Source organism: Odocoileus virginianus, chromosome 11 (assembly GCF_023699985.2).
Source record: "Odocoileus virginianus isolate 20LAN1187 ecotype Illinois chromosome 11, Ovbor_1.2, whole genome shotgun sequence".
Taxonomy (NCBI): domain Eukaryota; kingdom Metazoa; phylum Chordata; class Mammalia; order Artiodactyla; family Cervidae; genus Odocoileus; species Odocoileus virginianus.
The window spans coordinates 65688430-65705621 of record NC_069684.1 but is presented as its reverse complement, the minus strand read 5'-3'; the positions used below and the strand labels follow the sequence as shown (position 1 = coordinate 65705621).

The 17192-nt window shown below is 38.2% G+C and overlaps 1 protein-coding gene across 3 annotated transcripts in view; it reads right to left on the bottom strand.

Annotated features, from left to right (window-relative positions):
• Positions 1-17192, bottom strand: part of RO60 (Ro60, Y RNA binding protein) — a 31214-nt gene that overhangs the window by 10118 nt on the left and 3904 nt on the right. The window contains exons 1-7 of one of the 3 annotated variants that reach the window (XM_070474529.1): positions 9806-10008; positions 8331-8929; positions 5850-6070; positions 5096-5242; positions 4415-4552; positions 968-1084; positions 71-184 (exon numbers count right to left, since the gene is read on the bottom strand). In XM_070474529.1, the coding sequence (XP_070330630.1) occupies positions 71-184; positions 968-1084; positions 4415-4552; positions 5096-5242; positions 5850-6070; positions 8331-8910 (1317 nt within the window). In that variant the 5' untranslated portion in view covers positions 8911-8929; positions 9806-10008. Of the gene's footprint in view, positions 1-70; positions 185-967; positions 1085-4414; positions 4553-5095; positions 5243-5849; positions 6071-8330; positions 8930-9805; positions 10009-17192 lie in introns of those variants that run through there. The other 2 variants (XM_070474528.1, XM_070474530.1) reach the window with 2 other exon arrangements.

The window sequence follows — 17192 nt, the reverse complement described above, 5'->3', positions numbered from 1 at the left end:
TCAGGCATGACATCAATACAAAATTATTATAAAATACATGTTAAATAAACTACATGAAATAGTTTCTTACCTGACTCATAGCCAGTAAAACTTGTTGTAAGGTCATATCTGTAGTCACTGGACATGGTACCATTTCATCTGAAAAAGCAACTATAGAAGAATCTTTCTCTGTTCGTGTGACAACCTGAAAAATTCAATAGTAGGAATTTTCAGTACATTTAGGGGAAACAAATACAGTCTCTTGAAGTTCATCTTTAAAAGAAAATATGATGATTTATTTCTGAACTTACTGCATTTGAAAACTATACAGTAACAGTAGTATAGCTTTCAAAGCACTTTCACAAACTCTTACAAAGAAACTGGTTGTAACAACAATCCTTTGAAGCAAATAGACTATATATTATTATTCTTATTTTATTAAATAGGCAATAAAGCCACAGAAGAGAAGCTAAGAAACTCACTGACGGTTACTAGCTACTGAGTCAGGCTAGAACCGAAGTCTCCTGTCTATTATTATTAGTCCTTGATCTTTTAACATCTATATTCATTAATAATTTCTCTAAGCATTATCTATTTCTTTAAAAATACCAGTAACATTTAATCTGTTATTGTAAAATTAAAAGTTCTACTCTGATTTTTCTTTAGACATGCTTTTTCAATATACCTACAATATCGTATATACCTACGTATTAAAGTATATGTAAGTATGTTTTTGTTGTTCAGGCGCTAAGTTGTATCTGACTCTTCGCAACCCCATGGACTGTAGCCTGCCAGGCTCCTCTGTCCATGGGATTTCCCACGCAAGAATACTGGAATATATAAGTATACTCAAGTACATATACAATACTTAAAGCTTTGCTTAAAACAAGTGAAAATATAATTTTTGATCATATCTAACTTTATAGTTTTGCACCAGGTAAATATTTTCAGTATGGCAAAAATCCTAAATTGCCTTAGGAGTTCTCACCATGCACATTGCTGCAGCTACTGTGCTTGCATTGAGTACACTACCCAAAACTCTTTGGTCCATAGAAGCACTGACATCGATTGCCAGTAAGAAACGCTTTCCAGCTGGCTCGACTGTCTAAAGAGAAGACAGAACAATCATTAAAAGCAGTCACAGAAACTGTAAATAAATTAAATTTCTAACATATCATACTTAGTTTTCACTTAAAAGACTAAGATAAAAGGCTTGATTTTTGATTTACCAGTTGACAAATATTTAGGAATGCTTAGCTTTAACTAGAGGTAAAACAATGAAAATAAGATGTCCTATTTAGTAACTTCAGTCTTTCTTTTTTTTTTAACTTTTCCTCATGAAGTAAACTGGGAATTTCCAGCAAGGAATTTTTTTTGTAGTAAAATATAAACAACATAAAATTTACTTTCTAATCATTTTTAAGTGTATAATTCAGCAGCATTAAATACATTCACGTTTTATATATATATATATGTATGTATATAACCACCATTACTATTTCCAGAACTTTTTCAACATCCCAACAGAAACTCTGTACCCACTGACAATAACTCCTCATTCTTATCCACCTCTAGCCCTAGGCAACTTCTGTTTTACTTTCTACATCTATGAATTTGTGTATTCTGGAAACCTCATGAGTGGAACCATAGTATACTTATCCTTTCCTGTCTGGCTTTTTTTCACCTAGCATAATGTTTTCAAGGTTCATCACTGCTGTAGCACCTTTCAAGTTCTACTACTTTGTAAGGCTGAATACTCCATTATATGCATATATCATATTTCATTTGTCCATTCATCTCCTGATGAATACTCAGGTTGTTCCCACCTTTTGGCTGCTGTGAATAATGCTTCTATCAACATCTGGGTATAAGTACCTGGGTATAAGTATATGAGTTCCGGTTTTCAATTCTTTTGGGTATATACATAGGAGGTGGTATTTTTGGATGGCCAGAGCCATCCAACTAGGTGTGAAGTGGCATCTCACTGAGGTTTTGATTTGCATTTGCCTGATGACTAATGTTGAGCATCTTTGCATGTGCTTAACTGGCCATCTGTTTACCTTCCTTGGAGAAATGTCTGTTCAAGTATTCTGACCATATCTTGAATTGGATTGTTTGTATTTTTACTGTTGAGTTGTAGGAGTTTTATACACACACACGTATATAAATATATATATATATATTCTGGATATATATATATATACACACATATATGTGTGTGTGTATTCTGGATGTTAAACCCCTGTAAAATAGATGATCTGCAAATTTTTCCTCCTCCTCTGCAGGTATCTTTTCATTCTCTTGACAGTGTCCTTTGATGCACAAAAGATTTGAGTTTTGATGAAGTCAAAATTTATCTACTTTTCCTTTTCTTGTTTGTGCTTTTGGTATCACATCTAAGAATTTACTACCAAACCCAGGGTCATGAGCTTTTTTTTTTTTTTTAAATGAGCTTTTATAATATGTCTTATTCTAACAGCTGTGTAGTTTTAAGTCTTATCTACAGGTCACTTTGAGTTAATTTTTGTATGTGGTGTAAAGTAACGGTCCAGCTTCACTCTTTTGCATGTGGATATCCAGTCTCCCCAGCACCATTTATTAAAGACTACATCTTCTCTCCATTGAACTGTCTTGACACTGTATTAAAAAATCAACTGACCATCCATGTGTGAGTTTAATTCTAGGCTCCCTGCTCTATTCTGTTGGTGTACATGTCGTGTTTATGCCAGTACTACACTGTTTTGATTACTGTAGCTGTGTAGTAACTTAAATCCTAAATTTGGAAGTGTGGGTCTTCCAACTTTGTTTTTTTTTTCAACATAGGTTTCCCAATTTGGGGTCCCTTGAGTCCATATAAATTTTAGGGTGGGGATTTCTGTTTCGGCTAAACATGCCACAGGGATCACACTGAATCTGTAGATTGCTTTGGGTACACTGGCATTTTAACGTCATGAAGTCTTCCAAACTAGGTACAAAGGATGTCTTCTCATTTATTTATTTTTAAAATTTCTTTCAGTAGTGTTTTGCAGTTTTCAGTAAGTCAGTCTTATACCCCATAGTTAAATTTACTCCAAAGTTTCCCATTATTTTTGATGCTGTTGTAAATGGAATGTTTTCTTAATTTTGTTTTTGGACTGTTCATTGCTAGTGTATAGAAATACTACTGATTTTTTTCCTGCTGAATTTATATCCTGCAACTCCGCTGAATCCATTTGCTAGATCTAATATTATTTTGTGGAATTTAAAAAAAAATTCTTTTTGGTCATGCCATGTGGCATGTGGGATCTTAGTTCTCCAACCAGGGATAGAATCTGTGCCCCCTGCAGTGGAAGGGTGGAGTCTTAACTACTAGACTCCAGGGGAATCCTATTTTGTGAATTCTTTATGGTTTTCTCCGTGTAAGATCAAATCATCTGAGAACATGATAGTTTTTCTCTCTTTCCAAGCTGGACTGAGATTTTCCCAGTGGATCAGTGGTTAAGATTCTGCACTTCTCCGGCAGGGGGCATGGGTTCAATTCCTGGTTGAGGAGCTAAGATCCTGCATGCTGCAGGAGTGGACAAAACAATTTTTTTTAATAAAAAATATGAAAATGAAAATGAAAACAACCTGGATACATTTTAGTACTTCTTTTCCTTTCATAACTGCTAGAACATCTAGTAAATGTAAATCAGAGTGGGAAAAGTGGGCATCCTGGTCTTGTTTCTGATCTTAAGGGAAAAGATTTCAATCTTTTACCCCTGAGTATGATGATGGCTGTGGGTTTTTTACACAGGACCTTTATTACACTAAGGAAGCTTACTTCTATTCCTGGTTTACTGAGTTGTTGTTGTTGTTGTTGTTGTTTTTAAAATCAGAAAGGGTATAGGATTTTGTCAAATGCTTTTCTGCACAAATTGAGATATCATGTGTTATCTTTTAACATGATGTTATATTACACTGATTTTTCTTATATTGTATGATCCTTGTATGTTGAGGGTGACTCTCACTTGTATAATCTCTTTAATCTGCTGCTGAATTTGGTTGCTAATACTTTGTTGAAGAGCAAGACTTTTTTAAAACCAAAAACTTTAACTTATGGCTCTGATATAGAATTTCCATTTGTAAAAAAGATTATTCCCTATCATGACAGAAGAGATCTACTACTGATTAACGGGGAAAACAGGACAGAAGATCAAGTCCCAGGACTCCACAGGAATGCACATTTTTAAATTTAGTAACTTAACACATCAAAATTTAATGGTTGATGTCTGGTTGTTGTCCAAAGGTAGAGACAAATACTTTATTCATAAGCTTATGAATATAATCATAATTATATATTCATTTTCACATGAACAAATGAATACCTAATCAAAAGTGGTTAAACTACTAACATCATCTGTGTTTCTAAATCTTAACTGGGTTTTTTGTTTTCAAACAAAAATCAAACCATTACCTTAAATGTTTTATAAAAAGCGGCATCCAAAGCTTGTAGAATTTCCTCATCGGGGCGCCACTTCAGTTTTCCTCTGAGCCCATGACCTGTCTTATAAGTTTCTAACGCAATTAAAACATGAAATGGATGTATACGAGCCTAGAGCATGACAGAGACAGAAAGCAAATGTCAAATTCAAGTGAAAAACAGTAATCATGTCTCTTAGATTTTTGTTATTGTAGCTAATAGATCTATTTCATAAAGAGAAAAATGAGGACATATTAAACTTAAATTTCAGAGTCAATGCAATATGGTACAGAGAAGGCAATGGCACCCCACTCCAGTACTCTCGCCTGGAGAATCCCATGGATGGAGGAGCCTCGTAGGCTGCAGTCCATGGGGCTGCTAAGAGTAGGCCACGACTGAGCGACTTCACTTTCACTTTTGACTTTCATGCATTGGAGAAGGAAATGGCAACACACTCCATTGTTCTTGCCTGGAGAATCCCAGGGATGGGGGAGCCTGGTGGGCTGCCATCTATGGGGTTGCACAGAGTAGGATACGACTGAAGTGACTTAGCAGCAGCAGCAGCTATATAGTACAATAAAAATCTCAAAACACCTAAAAAATTCGCTGACTCCATTTCCAAAATTTAAGAGCCAATTTTTTCAATTAGCAGTAGTTAACAAAGGTAACACCTACCTTTTTTAACAGTTTTTCATTACACAGCTTTTCACATACTAAAGACACTTCTGAGTTTCCTGGTTCAAGCACTGAGTTAGCTGTCATCTTTCCCAGATTCCTAAGTAATGCTGTGAGAGGCATTTCCTGTAACAAAGCCTTCCATATCTATTGCAATAAAACAGGCAGAAATAAAAGGAATTAAGGGGAAATGAATACATGTAACATACACATATCAATTAATAATAGTCTTTAAGGCTTTCTTTTGGGGTTTCAGACCACTTTCTAAATAAAAATTTGTGTAGGTTGGTCAAAGACTCATGGAACAAAGTAACCTGCTCTTTATTAGAGTAATAAAGTTAAGTACATTATATTTTGTGAAGGAACTGTATATAAGAATTTTATTTAATTAGTGTGGTAAACTAACCAATACATTTTCTGGAGTGGAGCTAATACTTAAAAATTGCCAACTACAGCTGGGCATTGTGCCCAGGTGTTTTAAATAAATGTTAATTTTAAGATATATTTAAGGTTTTTAGGGAATTCCCTGGTAGTCCAGGGGTTAGCACTTGGCACTTTCACTGCCAGGGGCCTGGGTTCAACTCCTGGTCCCCTGGTCAAGGAACTAAGATCCTACAAAGCATGCAGTATGGCAAAAAAAAAAAAATTTAAGTATTAATATATTTTAAAAGCATTAGCAAAATGTATACTTTTACTACACAGCCTAAGTTCCTCATGTTTACTCATATGCTGGAACATATTATAACTTTCTTACCTCTTTAGACTTTAAGTGATTTGTTAGGAGATGTTCCCTAACCAGTCTGTGCTCTTCTATCAGATGAATGACTTCCAGTTCATCTTTTGTGTGCTTCACCTTCTCTACAGCCTCGAGATACTTTAATAATTTTTCAGCCTCCACAGAAAGCGCTTTTTCTTTATACAGTTCATGGACCTCTTTCCAGCCCTTTGTAATATATTTGGTGACAATAGCAAGTCCTTCAGCAAAATAAAGAATTAAAAAGGCATGTAGGATTAGCAGGTAAAAAACTGGACCTGTTACTGAGAACACCTTCTGTGAATGGTACATCTAGATACACAGGAGTTTAAGCCCGGATGCTACTTCCCATAATATGACAAACACACTTAAGCAAATGGAGTCAACTAATTTTTGCCTATCCCATGAGACTCTGGAGGTAAAACTCTAACCTAATGTGTTTTGAAGTCTAATGACTCCAAAGTCATTTTATTTTTATTTTATTTTATTTTTTTTTGAAGCAGTAGCATTAGAACCTTTAGTACACGGTGGCTATCTCAGGTCCACAATCTCAATTCACAAAAGTATAGATCTTCCTCAGTTAATCTCATATTCACTTGCCCCTTTACCTGCTAAATAAACATGCATTTGTAAATTACAGAGATAAGTGAAGTGGACAGGTAGGTAGGTAACTTGTAATTTTTAACAGCTGAGAAAGTATTACAGGCCTAAATAATGTGTCCATTTCTTCTATAATTCCTTTCAATAGTTGAAAAAGCTTTGGGTTGGGGGAGTGAGGAAATCTGTGTTCTAGCCTACATGCATGTGTGATCATCTGAAGCCTTAGTTTCCACTTCTGTAAAACAGTGGGAGGACATAATTATTAATTTCAAGATCTACAGGGGGAAGGTAGGTAAAATAAATAAAACAAAGAGGTCATTGATATAATAATAGTGGTCATGACTGTGGTGAATTAAACAGAATATGACTGACAGATATTTTAGTGAAATATTTGGGAAAAAAAAAAATTGGCTTGGTGCTGCTAAAGGAATGTATTTTCAATATAAGGTACAATATGGATTTTTATGTAATACTGGCAAATAATTCATTTTTCCCCCTAAAATATAGTTCAGGCCAACTAAAATACACCTCTAAGACAGACTGAGCCTGTGTGTTATTTCTGAACTCTAAATAATTTGACTAAAAGTTAGTATTAACATGCGGGGACTTCTAAAATATTGTGACTCTGCTGTCTTACACATCTTAATGTGAAATCTGGAATTCCCTGACAGTCCAGTCATTGGGACTATGTGCTTTCACTGCAGGGGGTGTGGATTCAATTCCTCATGGGGGAACCAAGATCCCACAAGCTCCACAGTACCAATAAATATATATAACAAGCATGAAATTTCTAATAAAAAAATCAAAATATACATGTTTGTGTATACAAATATTTACAGTAGTTTATTGCTTAAATTTCATTTGAAAAAGTTCATTTGTAGTTTTAGAAAAAAGTGGTAAAAGAGGAACTACTGAAGAGCTTCCATGTATGACATCACCACACAAGACGTGTAGGAAGGAGAAGCAACCAACACTGCCCTTGTGTCTGAAACTGTGTGTGTAAATATTCTGATACACACTATCACTGTTAGTCACAGTAATTTCAAGGGCTACTCCCTTTCTACCTTTTTTTAATAGATGAAGATACAGAAACTCAGACAGGTTCAGTTACTTGGTATACGGACATACAGTAATAAGTAGAACTGAAATCTGAACTCATCTGAGGGGCTGTCATTTCAAGTTTCACCTCTGCTGAAAGAAAAAATGTCAAATTTGGACATGTTCATTTTATGAGTGTTCACATTAATCCTGTGCAAAAGTCTTTCTTATTTCCCTTCTAAGAAGGACTAAAGAGTCACTGTAATCCAAATAACTTCTCAAAAGTCTCTTCTCTTAGACACAGGAAAACTGCCCCAAGTTACCATGACCCCTGGATGACTGTGTGAGGACAGGTCACATCCTATTTGTTAACTTCAGCACTATTTCAGGTAGCCTTTAGGTTCCATGGAATGTATGTTCAAGGAAGTACTTAGTTGTTCAGTTGTGTCTGACTCTGGACTGTAGCCCACCAGGCTCCTCTGTCCATGGGATTTTCCAGGCAAGAATACTGGAGTGGGTTGCCATTCCCTACTCCAGGGCATCTTCCTGACCCAGGGATCAAACCTGCATCTCCTGCACTGGTTGGTGGATTCTTTACCACTGAGCCACCTAGGAAGCCCCAAGATTTAGAATATCAATCTGCAAATCTGTCATTTGATTCTTCATCATTAATGTGTAGGTGTTTAATTCCAAGTTGGCATTAAACATATGAATTAGTCAATCAATGTCTTATGACTGAAAGACTATTTCTAGAAAATGTTACACAGTTGTCTTATGGCAAATTTATTTGCCATTTACTGGATATCTGTACCTCACCTCTCGCCATGAAGATCTCACACTTACCTTCACTGGAAGGTTTAAGATGTGACAGTCTTAACAGATCTTTGTGAGACCAGCCATTTCTCTGTTTGTATTTTGTAACTGCCAGGGCGAGGGCCATGCCACCCTTTTCATTGTACCAGTCTGCTACAGCCTTCCGGAGGGCACGACCCCACATGCCACACTTCATGCTTTCCTTTAGATCTTTCTTAAACTGGATGAAAGTAAAGAGGTGTGTAGGGATGCGACAAACTTCAGGAACAGCTTTGAAGGCAGCTTGTTTGGTGCTTATGTCGGAACACTGGGAGCAAATGGCGAGGGCAAAGAGCGTGGGTTCCTGCTTTGCGGTTCTGCCTTCCTGACTAAAGGACTTTATTTCCTGTATCACTTCACATCCTCTGCCATCTTCAATCAACCTGATTAAAGCTTCAGCATTCTCAAGGCCCAGCTTCTGTTCTTTGATATAGTAAGTCCCACCTTCAGAACCAAAACATAAGAACCGGTGTAGCCGATTCATATCAGTGACTTGCCACACATATCCGCCTTCGGAATTAGCTATCTGCTTCTCATTCAGTGGCTGCATTTGGTTTACAGATTCTTCCATTTTTCTGTCTTTAGGAAGTCTATCAAAAAGCAAAATGTTATTACAAGAAAATAATAGAATTCTGTATCACTGAAAACTACCATTTAACAGAAAACCTTGTAATCACCTTTAAAAATCCAGATGCATTAACAGAATTATCTTGGAATTTTTGGAAAAATACAAATGCCCAAAGTGAAAGTGAAAGCCGCTCAGTTGTGTCCGACTCTTTGAGACCCCATGGGCTATACAGTCCATGGAATTCTCCAGGCCGGAATACTGGAGTGGGTAGCCTATCCCTTCTCCAGGGGATATTCCCAACCCAGGAATCGAAGTGGGGTCTCCTGAATTGCAGGCGGATTCTTTACCAACTGAGCTATCAGGGAAGCCCCAGTATCACTATTTTACCCAGGAAAAAAAAAACAAAAACAAAATACTACAGCTAGATAGAAATGATAAAGACTATAAAAAGGAAAATCATTTATTACTCTAGGCTTATTGAAATCTGCTATGAAAAATTTTAATTTAAAAGTATTGTTTAAGTAAGTTATGGTATGATGATCAGAAGTGACAGTCAGGAAGTTGCATTTTTGATGTAGTTTGCTGCTCCAGAGTCTGAGCAGGCAGCTTGGCGTGGAGTCCAGAGGAGCAGACAGAGGAGAGGAAAAGGGGTGGGGGCGGGGCAGTAATGGTCTCTGACACAGTGACTGCAGACAAGCTCTACTTATGTACCCAACATCTGTTCCTCCCTCCCCGTTTCTAACTACTATCCTCTTTCTGGTAGTAACCTCCTTCAGGGGACAGTCCCCAGCCCCAAGGGATGAATCTTGATTGCTCTAAGCCAGTGGTTCTCACAGTCTATGGGCATCAGAATTACTCGAAGTGCTAGTTTAAACATAAAGTGATGGGTCCCACTCACCCTGTTCCCCCCAAGTTTCTTTCACAATTCAGAATGTCTGGCTGAGGCCCGAGTTTTGGTACCAGTTACGAGTCCCCAGGTGATGCTCTCACTCCTGTTGCCATGTGACTGGTACAGGTATTGGGCAAGTATCACAGCTCCTACCAGTGAGACACGATAAATCTGCTGGTAATACTTCGGAGGTCTCCTTCCCTCTTAAAAAGGGGCCTGGACTCTTAAAAAGGCATGTTCTCTAAAAGAAACAAAAGACCTATATATAGAAAACTATAAAACACTGATGAAAAAAATCAAAGATGACACAAATAGATGGAGACATATACCATGTTCATGGATCAGAAGAATCAATGCAGTGAAAATGAGTATACTACCAAAAGCCATCTATAGATTCAATGCAATCCTTATCAAGCTACCAATGGTTATTTTTCAGAGAACTAGAACAAATAATTTCACTATTTGTATGGAAACACAAAAAAAAAACCTCAAATAGCCAGAGCAATCTTGAGAAAGAAGAATGGAACTGGAGGAATCAACCTGTCTGACTTCAGACTATACTACAAAGCTACAGTCATCAAGACAGTATGGTACTGGCACATAGACAGAAATATAGATCAAAGGAACAGAACAGAAAGCCCAGAGATGAATCCAAGCACCCATGGACACCTTATCTTTGACAAAGGAGGCAAGAATACACAATGGAAAAAAGACAATCTCTTTAACAAGTGGTGCTGGGAAAACTGGTCAACCACTTGTAAAAGAATGACACTAGAACACTTTCTAACACCAAACACAAAAATAAACTCAAAATGGATTAAAGATCTAAATGTAAGACCAGAAACTATAAAACTCCTAGAGGAAAACATAGACAAAACACTCTCTGACATAAATCACAGCAAGGTCCTCTATGACCTACCTCCCAGAGTAATGGAAATAAAAGCAAAATCAACAAACAGGACCTAATTAAATTTAAAAGCTTTTGCACAATGAAGGAAACTATAAGACAGCCTTCAGAATGGGAGAAAATAATAGCAAATGAAGCAACTGAAAAAGAATTAATCTCTAAAATATACAAGCAGCTCATGCAGCTCAATACCAAGAAATAAACAACCCAATCAAAAAGTAGGCCAAAGAACGAAACAGACATTTCTCCAAAGACATACAGATGGCTCACACACACATGAAAAGATGCTCAACATCACTCATTATCAGAGAAATGCAAATCAAAACCACAATGAGGTACCATCTCATGCCAGTCAGAATGGCTGCCATCAAAAAGTCTACAAACAATAAATGCTGGAGAGGGTGTGGAGAAAAGGAAACCTTCTTACACTGTTGGTGGGAATGCCAGCTAATATAGCCTCTATGGAGCACAATATAGAGATTCCTTTAAAAACTGGAAATGGAACTGCCATACAACCCAGAAATCCCACTGCTGGGCATATACACCAAGGAAACCAGAATTGAAAGAGACACATGTACCCCAATGTTCATCACAGCACTGTTTACAATAGCCAGGATATGGGAGCAATCTAGATGTCCATCTGCAGATGAATGGATAAGAAAATTGTGGTACATATACACAATGGAATATTACTCAGCTATTAAAAAGAACGCATTTGAATCAGTTCTAATGAGGTGGATGAAACTGGAGCCTATTATACAGAGTGAAGTAAGTCAGAAAGAAAAACACCAACACCATATATTAACGCATATATATGGGACTTAGAAAGACGGCAATGATGACCCTATGTGCAAGACAGCAAAAGAGACACAGATATAAAGAACAGACTTTTGGATTCTGTGGGAGAAGCCAAGGGTGGGATGATTTGAGAGAATAGCACTGAAACATGTATATTACCATATGTGAAATAGATCACCAGTCCAAGCTTGATGCATGAAACAGGGCACTCAAAGCCGGTCTACTGGGATAACCCAGAGGGATGGGATGAGGAGGGAGGTGGGAGGGGGATTTGGGACAGGGGGACACATGTACTCCTGTGACTGATTCATGTCAATGTATGGCAAACCCCACAATATTATAAATACAAGTAAATCCAATTAAAATAAATTAATAAAAAAAGGAAAATAAAAAAGGCATGTTCTTTCTGCTTTGAGATACTCATTTGAAGCACATGATGCCTGAAGTGGTGTCAGCTATCTTGAGTCACGGGGGGAGCCAGTTTAAGATGACATACAAATAAGGATGGCAGAGCCAGAAAAGATAAAAAAAAAAAAAAAAAAAAAAGTATAGGCCATTGATACTATGAAGTTACCTGGAACTTAGAAATGTACTAATATCATATATTAATAAATGTACTAATATCATGTTAATAAATGTACTAATAAATGTAATTAATAAATGTACTAATATCATAGTGTGTTAGTGTTAGCTGCTCAGTCGTAGCTGACTCTTTGTAACCCCATGGACTGTAGCCCGCCAGGCTCCTCTATTCATGGGATTTTCCAGGCAAGAAGACTGGAGTGGGTTGCCATTTCCTTCTCCAGGGGATCGTCCCAACCCAGGAATCGAACCCAGGTCTCCTGCATTGCAGGCATATTCTTTACTCTCTGAGCCACCAGGGAAGCCTAAAATATCATAAGTGTATCTTTATTGTTTAAGTCGTTTATAGGTTTTCTGTTACCTGTAGCTGAGAGCATTCTGATTAACATCCTGTATCAACAGTGCTCATTTATAGTCTGTGTCATCTGTAACTACCCACATTTTCCTCCTTCCATTATCTCTAAAGCCACGAGAACTGACTGACTGGCAGTAGTATCACTGTGTCTCCTCCTGACAGAGTAACCACAGTCGCCCGCTGCTTCCCGCTGCTGTTCTCCGCACAAGTGTTTACTCTCAGGCCTCCTGCCTGCACCACCACAGGTGCACTGGGCTTCTCCCCATGGCCAACACCACGATGACACAGCCAGCAAAAATCCCCAACCAGCATCTACTGCATACTGTGTGTAAGGCATGAAGGAGATCGCTCTTCCATTAAAAATAAGATTTTCAAAACTTTTCCTGCCCTCAGGGAAATCACAGTCTGTATGATGTGGTAGAAATTTATGTATTCCTCAATTTAAATTTATATACAATTATGCACAACTTTATATACAATTGATAAAGCACTCGTAATCAAGTGCTTTAATAGAAAAGTGAATAAGCAGAGGAAGAAAAACTAATGCTGTCTCAGTAACCCAGGAAGGCTGAAAAACTGGTATATAAAGTTTGGGGAATGCATTCCAGGAAGGGGTATCTGTAATCTTGCTCTGTGTCTTTAAAGTTTAGAAAAGGAAGTAAGAATACTGCAAAGAAATGTTGACAGGTAAGGCAGTAAAATAAAGAGGCAAAAGAAAATTTTTTTGAAGATGATGAAACTATAAGCATGTTTATATACTGTAGGGAAGGCTAAAGATAGAATCCTGGTGAATATCAACAATTAAAAGCTAAGCAGAAAAGGGTCCTTTAAAGGAGAAATAGGAGAGGCCCACAGACTTTAAATCAAGAGAAAGTGGTATCACAGATCGTAACAGTTTCACAGAGTGCATTCACTGGTAACCTCAAACACTTGGTAATCAAGTAAATAAGGCTGAAACTGGCAACAGGAATGCTGAAGAGAGGCAATCGCAATCAGGGGCTGTGAGAAACAGCTTGATTCCAGTGTGGTGAAGAGGGCACACAGCAAGGAAGAGCCTTCACGGGTAAATGCTCTTTCATAGAAGGAAAGTTATAAAGGCAAGGGAAAAGCAAAGGTGGGAGATGGAGGAAAAATCTTTTTGCTTTTTCAGATGAGAGGACAGGAGGCTGCCGTTGGAAGTTTAATCTGGAGAGTTGAAGGCAGTGGAGGAAAGGCATTCAGTGAGGCGATGAGATCCCTGAAAGCTGCTCGGAGCATCCACAGGGAGACTGGCCTTGACAGTTAAGGAGCTGCCCCCTCCCAAGGGTGAAGGTGTCGGGAAAGGGCCCCTCTGAGGGAAAAGAGAAGCAAGGAAAGACGGAGTTCCCAGTGGAGAGGTGAGTCTGGTGAGTAAGACTGGGTCTCAGAGCGGGGAACACACAGTGCTTGGGAGAAGGTAAGTAAAGAGTGTTTGGGAGAAAGCCTCACAGTTCTGAATGTGACTGAGGGGGACGGAGATTTGGATTGTGTGGAAATAGGTTATCAGTAGTTGAGTAAGGCTCTGATACAAAGTAGTGAATGTCAGGGCAGGCCTCCCCCTCAGGTGGTGTGGAGAGGTGGTGGTCACATTGTGTCAGTCTCTGGGGACCGAGCAGCACAGGCTGGTGTGGTGGATGGTGCTTTTTCTATGTATTCTTAACCTCTCTTCAACACGGCATTTACCTCTTCTTTTCAATCCAAAAAGACTAACTGCCTTCTCAAAGACTGACAACATTAATAGCTAATTCCAGTAGAAATTATTATTTTGATTTTTATACTGCATTTGACATTTGTGGCCCCTCCTTTAGATTTTACAGAAACATACTCTCTCTGGTGTTACTTCAACCTGGCCATTCTTGCTTACTAGTTATGTTTGTTGGATGAGTGTGAAATGACATTCAATTATTAGATTATACTACTACCCCAGCTTTCCTGGACCAAGGCCCTGGTGGTGAGGGTTCAAGTTCCCAATATAAACCTCAAAACCCCCTCCTCTCCAAATTTTCCCTTGTATTATATTCTTTGTAACACGTCCAGCTAACATAATGGTTCCCGTGAGAGTGGGGACCAGGTCTTACTTGTGTACACAATCACTCCTCTGGAATATCATTTTAAAATAATTACTAATATATATTTAAGAATAACTAAGCAGGGCTTCCCTGGTAGTTCAGCTGGTAAAGAATCTGCATGCAATGCAGGAGAACCCAGTTCAATTCCTGGGTTGGGAATATCCCCTAGTGGAGGGCATGGCAAACCACTCCAGTATTCTTGCCTGGAGAATCCCTATGGACAGAAGAGCCTGGGGGGCTACAGTCCATGGGGTCACAAAGACTTGGACATGACTGAGCAACTACACACAGGACAACACCAGTAACATTAAAGTTGATTTTTCTGAACCATTTATCTAAGTATTATGCATGACTTGTTTTACTTTCCTGTAACGTTTACTTTAAAAATAAGTCTCAATGCATGCAATTAAAAACATAATTCTTTAACATAAATTCTGTAATCAGAATAAAATAATAAACATACTATATGCAGGTAACAGAAATACAGTTAAGAAAAATAAAACATGAAAAAGTTACAAAGTAATGAGTTCTGAGTAAAAAAGTCATCAGAGGATAGTGTTTCTCTGTAACTTCTTCTAATATGTTTAATATTAGGTATTCAAGTATCTTTTGTACAGCAAGCAGCAAAATGAACTTTAATTCTAGGGAGGATGCCTGAAAAAGAAATGTAATTCTTATAATTCCTATTATAAGAAATGAAATTACTTATTCATAGCTGTACCAATGGAATCTCCCCTTACGTCTTAAATTAATGACAACTCTGACCATGTATCTTTTCAATATTTCTGCAAGAGAAACTGTTCACCTTTTTCATATGCTTCTGTGAAAGTACTTTCTAGGATGCAACATAAAACAGTGGACATATAACATCATTAACAGCTATGGCACCTGTCTACTTGTTTATGTAGATATACCAGAGTCAGAATTTTTAGTTTAATATAAAAAACAGAATGGCAGCATATTCCAAGCTACTCTGTCACTGAGCCTGCAATAGAAATTAACTTCAAAATTGGCTAGGTGAAAAAAAAAAATAAATAGGCTAGGTGATAAAACATAGTGGTATAATAAAGAATATTTGGTTTTTGTGGGAGGTACAGACTACTGGGGGGGAAGGGCTTCCCAGGTGGCGTTAGTGATAAAGATCCAGCCTTCCACCAATGCAGAAGATATGAGACATGGGTTCAATCACTGGAGAATCCCATGGATAGAGGAGCCTGGAGGGCTACAGTCCATAGAGTCACAAAGAGTCAGACAAGACTGAAGCAACTCAGCACACACACAGACTTCTGGGTATAAGACAGGCTACAATGATGTATTGTACAACACAGGGAATAAAGCCAATGTTTTGTAACAACTATAAATGGACTGTAAGCTTTAAAAGTATTAGACTATCTGGTTTTTGTCCATGATTCTCAAAAGGCTTCAACTCAGTCATAAACCATAAAAAGGAATGAAATTTTGCCATTTTCAGCAACATGGGTGGACCTGGAGGGCATTATGCTACGTGAAGTAAGACAAAGACAAATACTGTGTGGTATCACTTATGTGGACTCTTAAAAAATACAACAAACTAGTGAATGAAGAAACAAGAAACAGGTTCACAGATATGGAGAATAAACTAGTGGTTACCTGTGTGGAGAAAGGGGAGAGGCACAATACAGGTGTAGAGGATTTATAAGGAGAGTTATTATGAGCTTATATGAAATCATGTGTGTTGAAACTTAAAAATTATAAAGCAGCATAGACTTTAAAGAATCTTTTATTCAAAACAATGTTAACAAAAAAAAAAAAAAACCCACAAAAAACCTAGCAATATCCTGATTGATGGGTGTCTTTGTTATGCTAATGAGGGCTCATTCTGGGCCTTTGGATTGCTTCCAGATGGGATCACCATAAAGACCAATCCTCTGATTAGAAGGCTGGAACTCTGGACCAGATCATCCTCCCAGGAGGGGAGGACAGCAGCACACTGGGCTCCACCATGTGGTCAACGAATTCATCAATCCTGCTTAATCATAAGGCCCCCACACACAAACTCCGGACCCCCAACTTCAGCACAGACGCCAAGTCAGTACTGGTGGGGTGACGTGCCAGGATCGCACAAACAGAAGGGATCCTGCTGCTGCCTCCAGACTGGCCTGGGCGTGTCCTCCATTTGGCTGTTCCTGAACTGCGTCCTTTTAAATAAAACTGTAACCATAAGGCTGGTGCTTTTAGGGAGTTGTGCCATCCAGGTGAACTACTGACCCTGAGAGGGTTGCAGGACACCCACCTGGGCAGGCAGAAGTGTGGGGAGACTGGGGCCCTCCCAGAAGCTGCTGTCTGAAGGAAGGGCAATCTGTTGGGGTTCCTGCCCTTTAACTTGGGAGATCTGATGGAACTGCACTCTGGAATGGAACTGAGGTGAAATGAACTGTAAGACACTGAGGTGACATCAGAGAATTGATCTCAAAACACAGACACCAAAGGCGTAAATGAAAACAGGAAAACAAACAGACAGGCCTTCATCAAAATTTAAAACTGTGTTTCAAAAGATACCACAAAGAAAGCAAAGAGACATCCTAGAGAAAGGGAGAAAACATTTGCAAATCATACATATGACAAAGAATTTGTGTCTATAATATATAGAACACTCATAACTACATAATAAAATGATAAATACCCCAA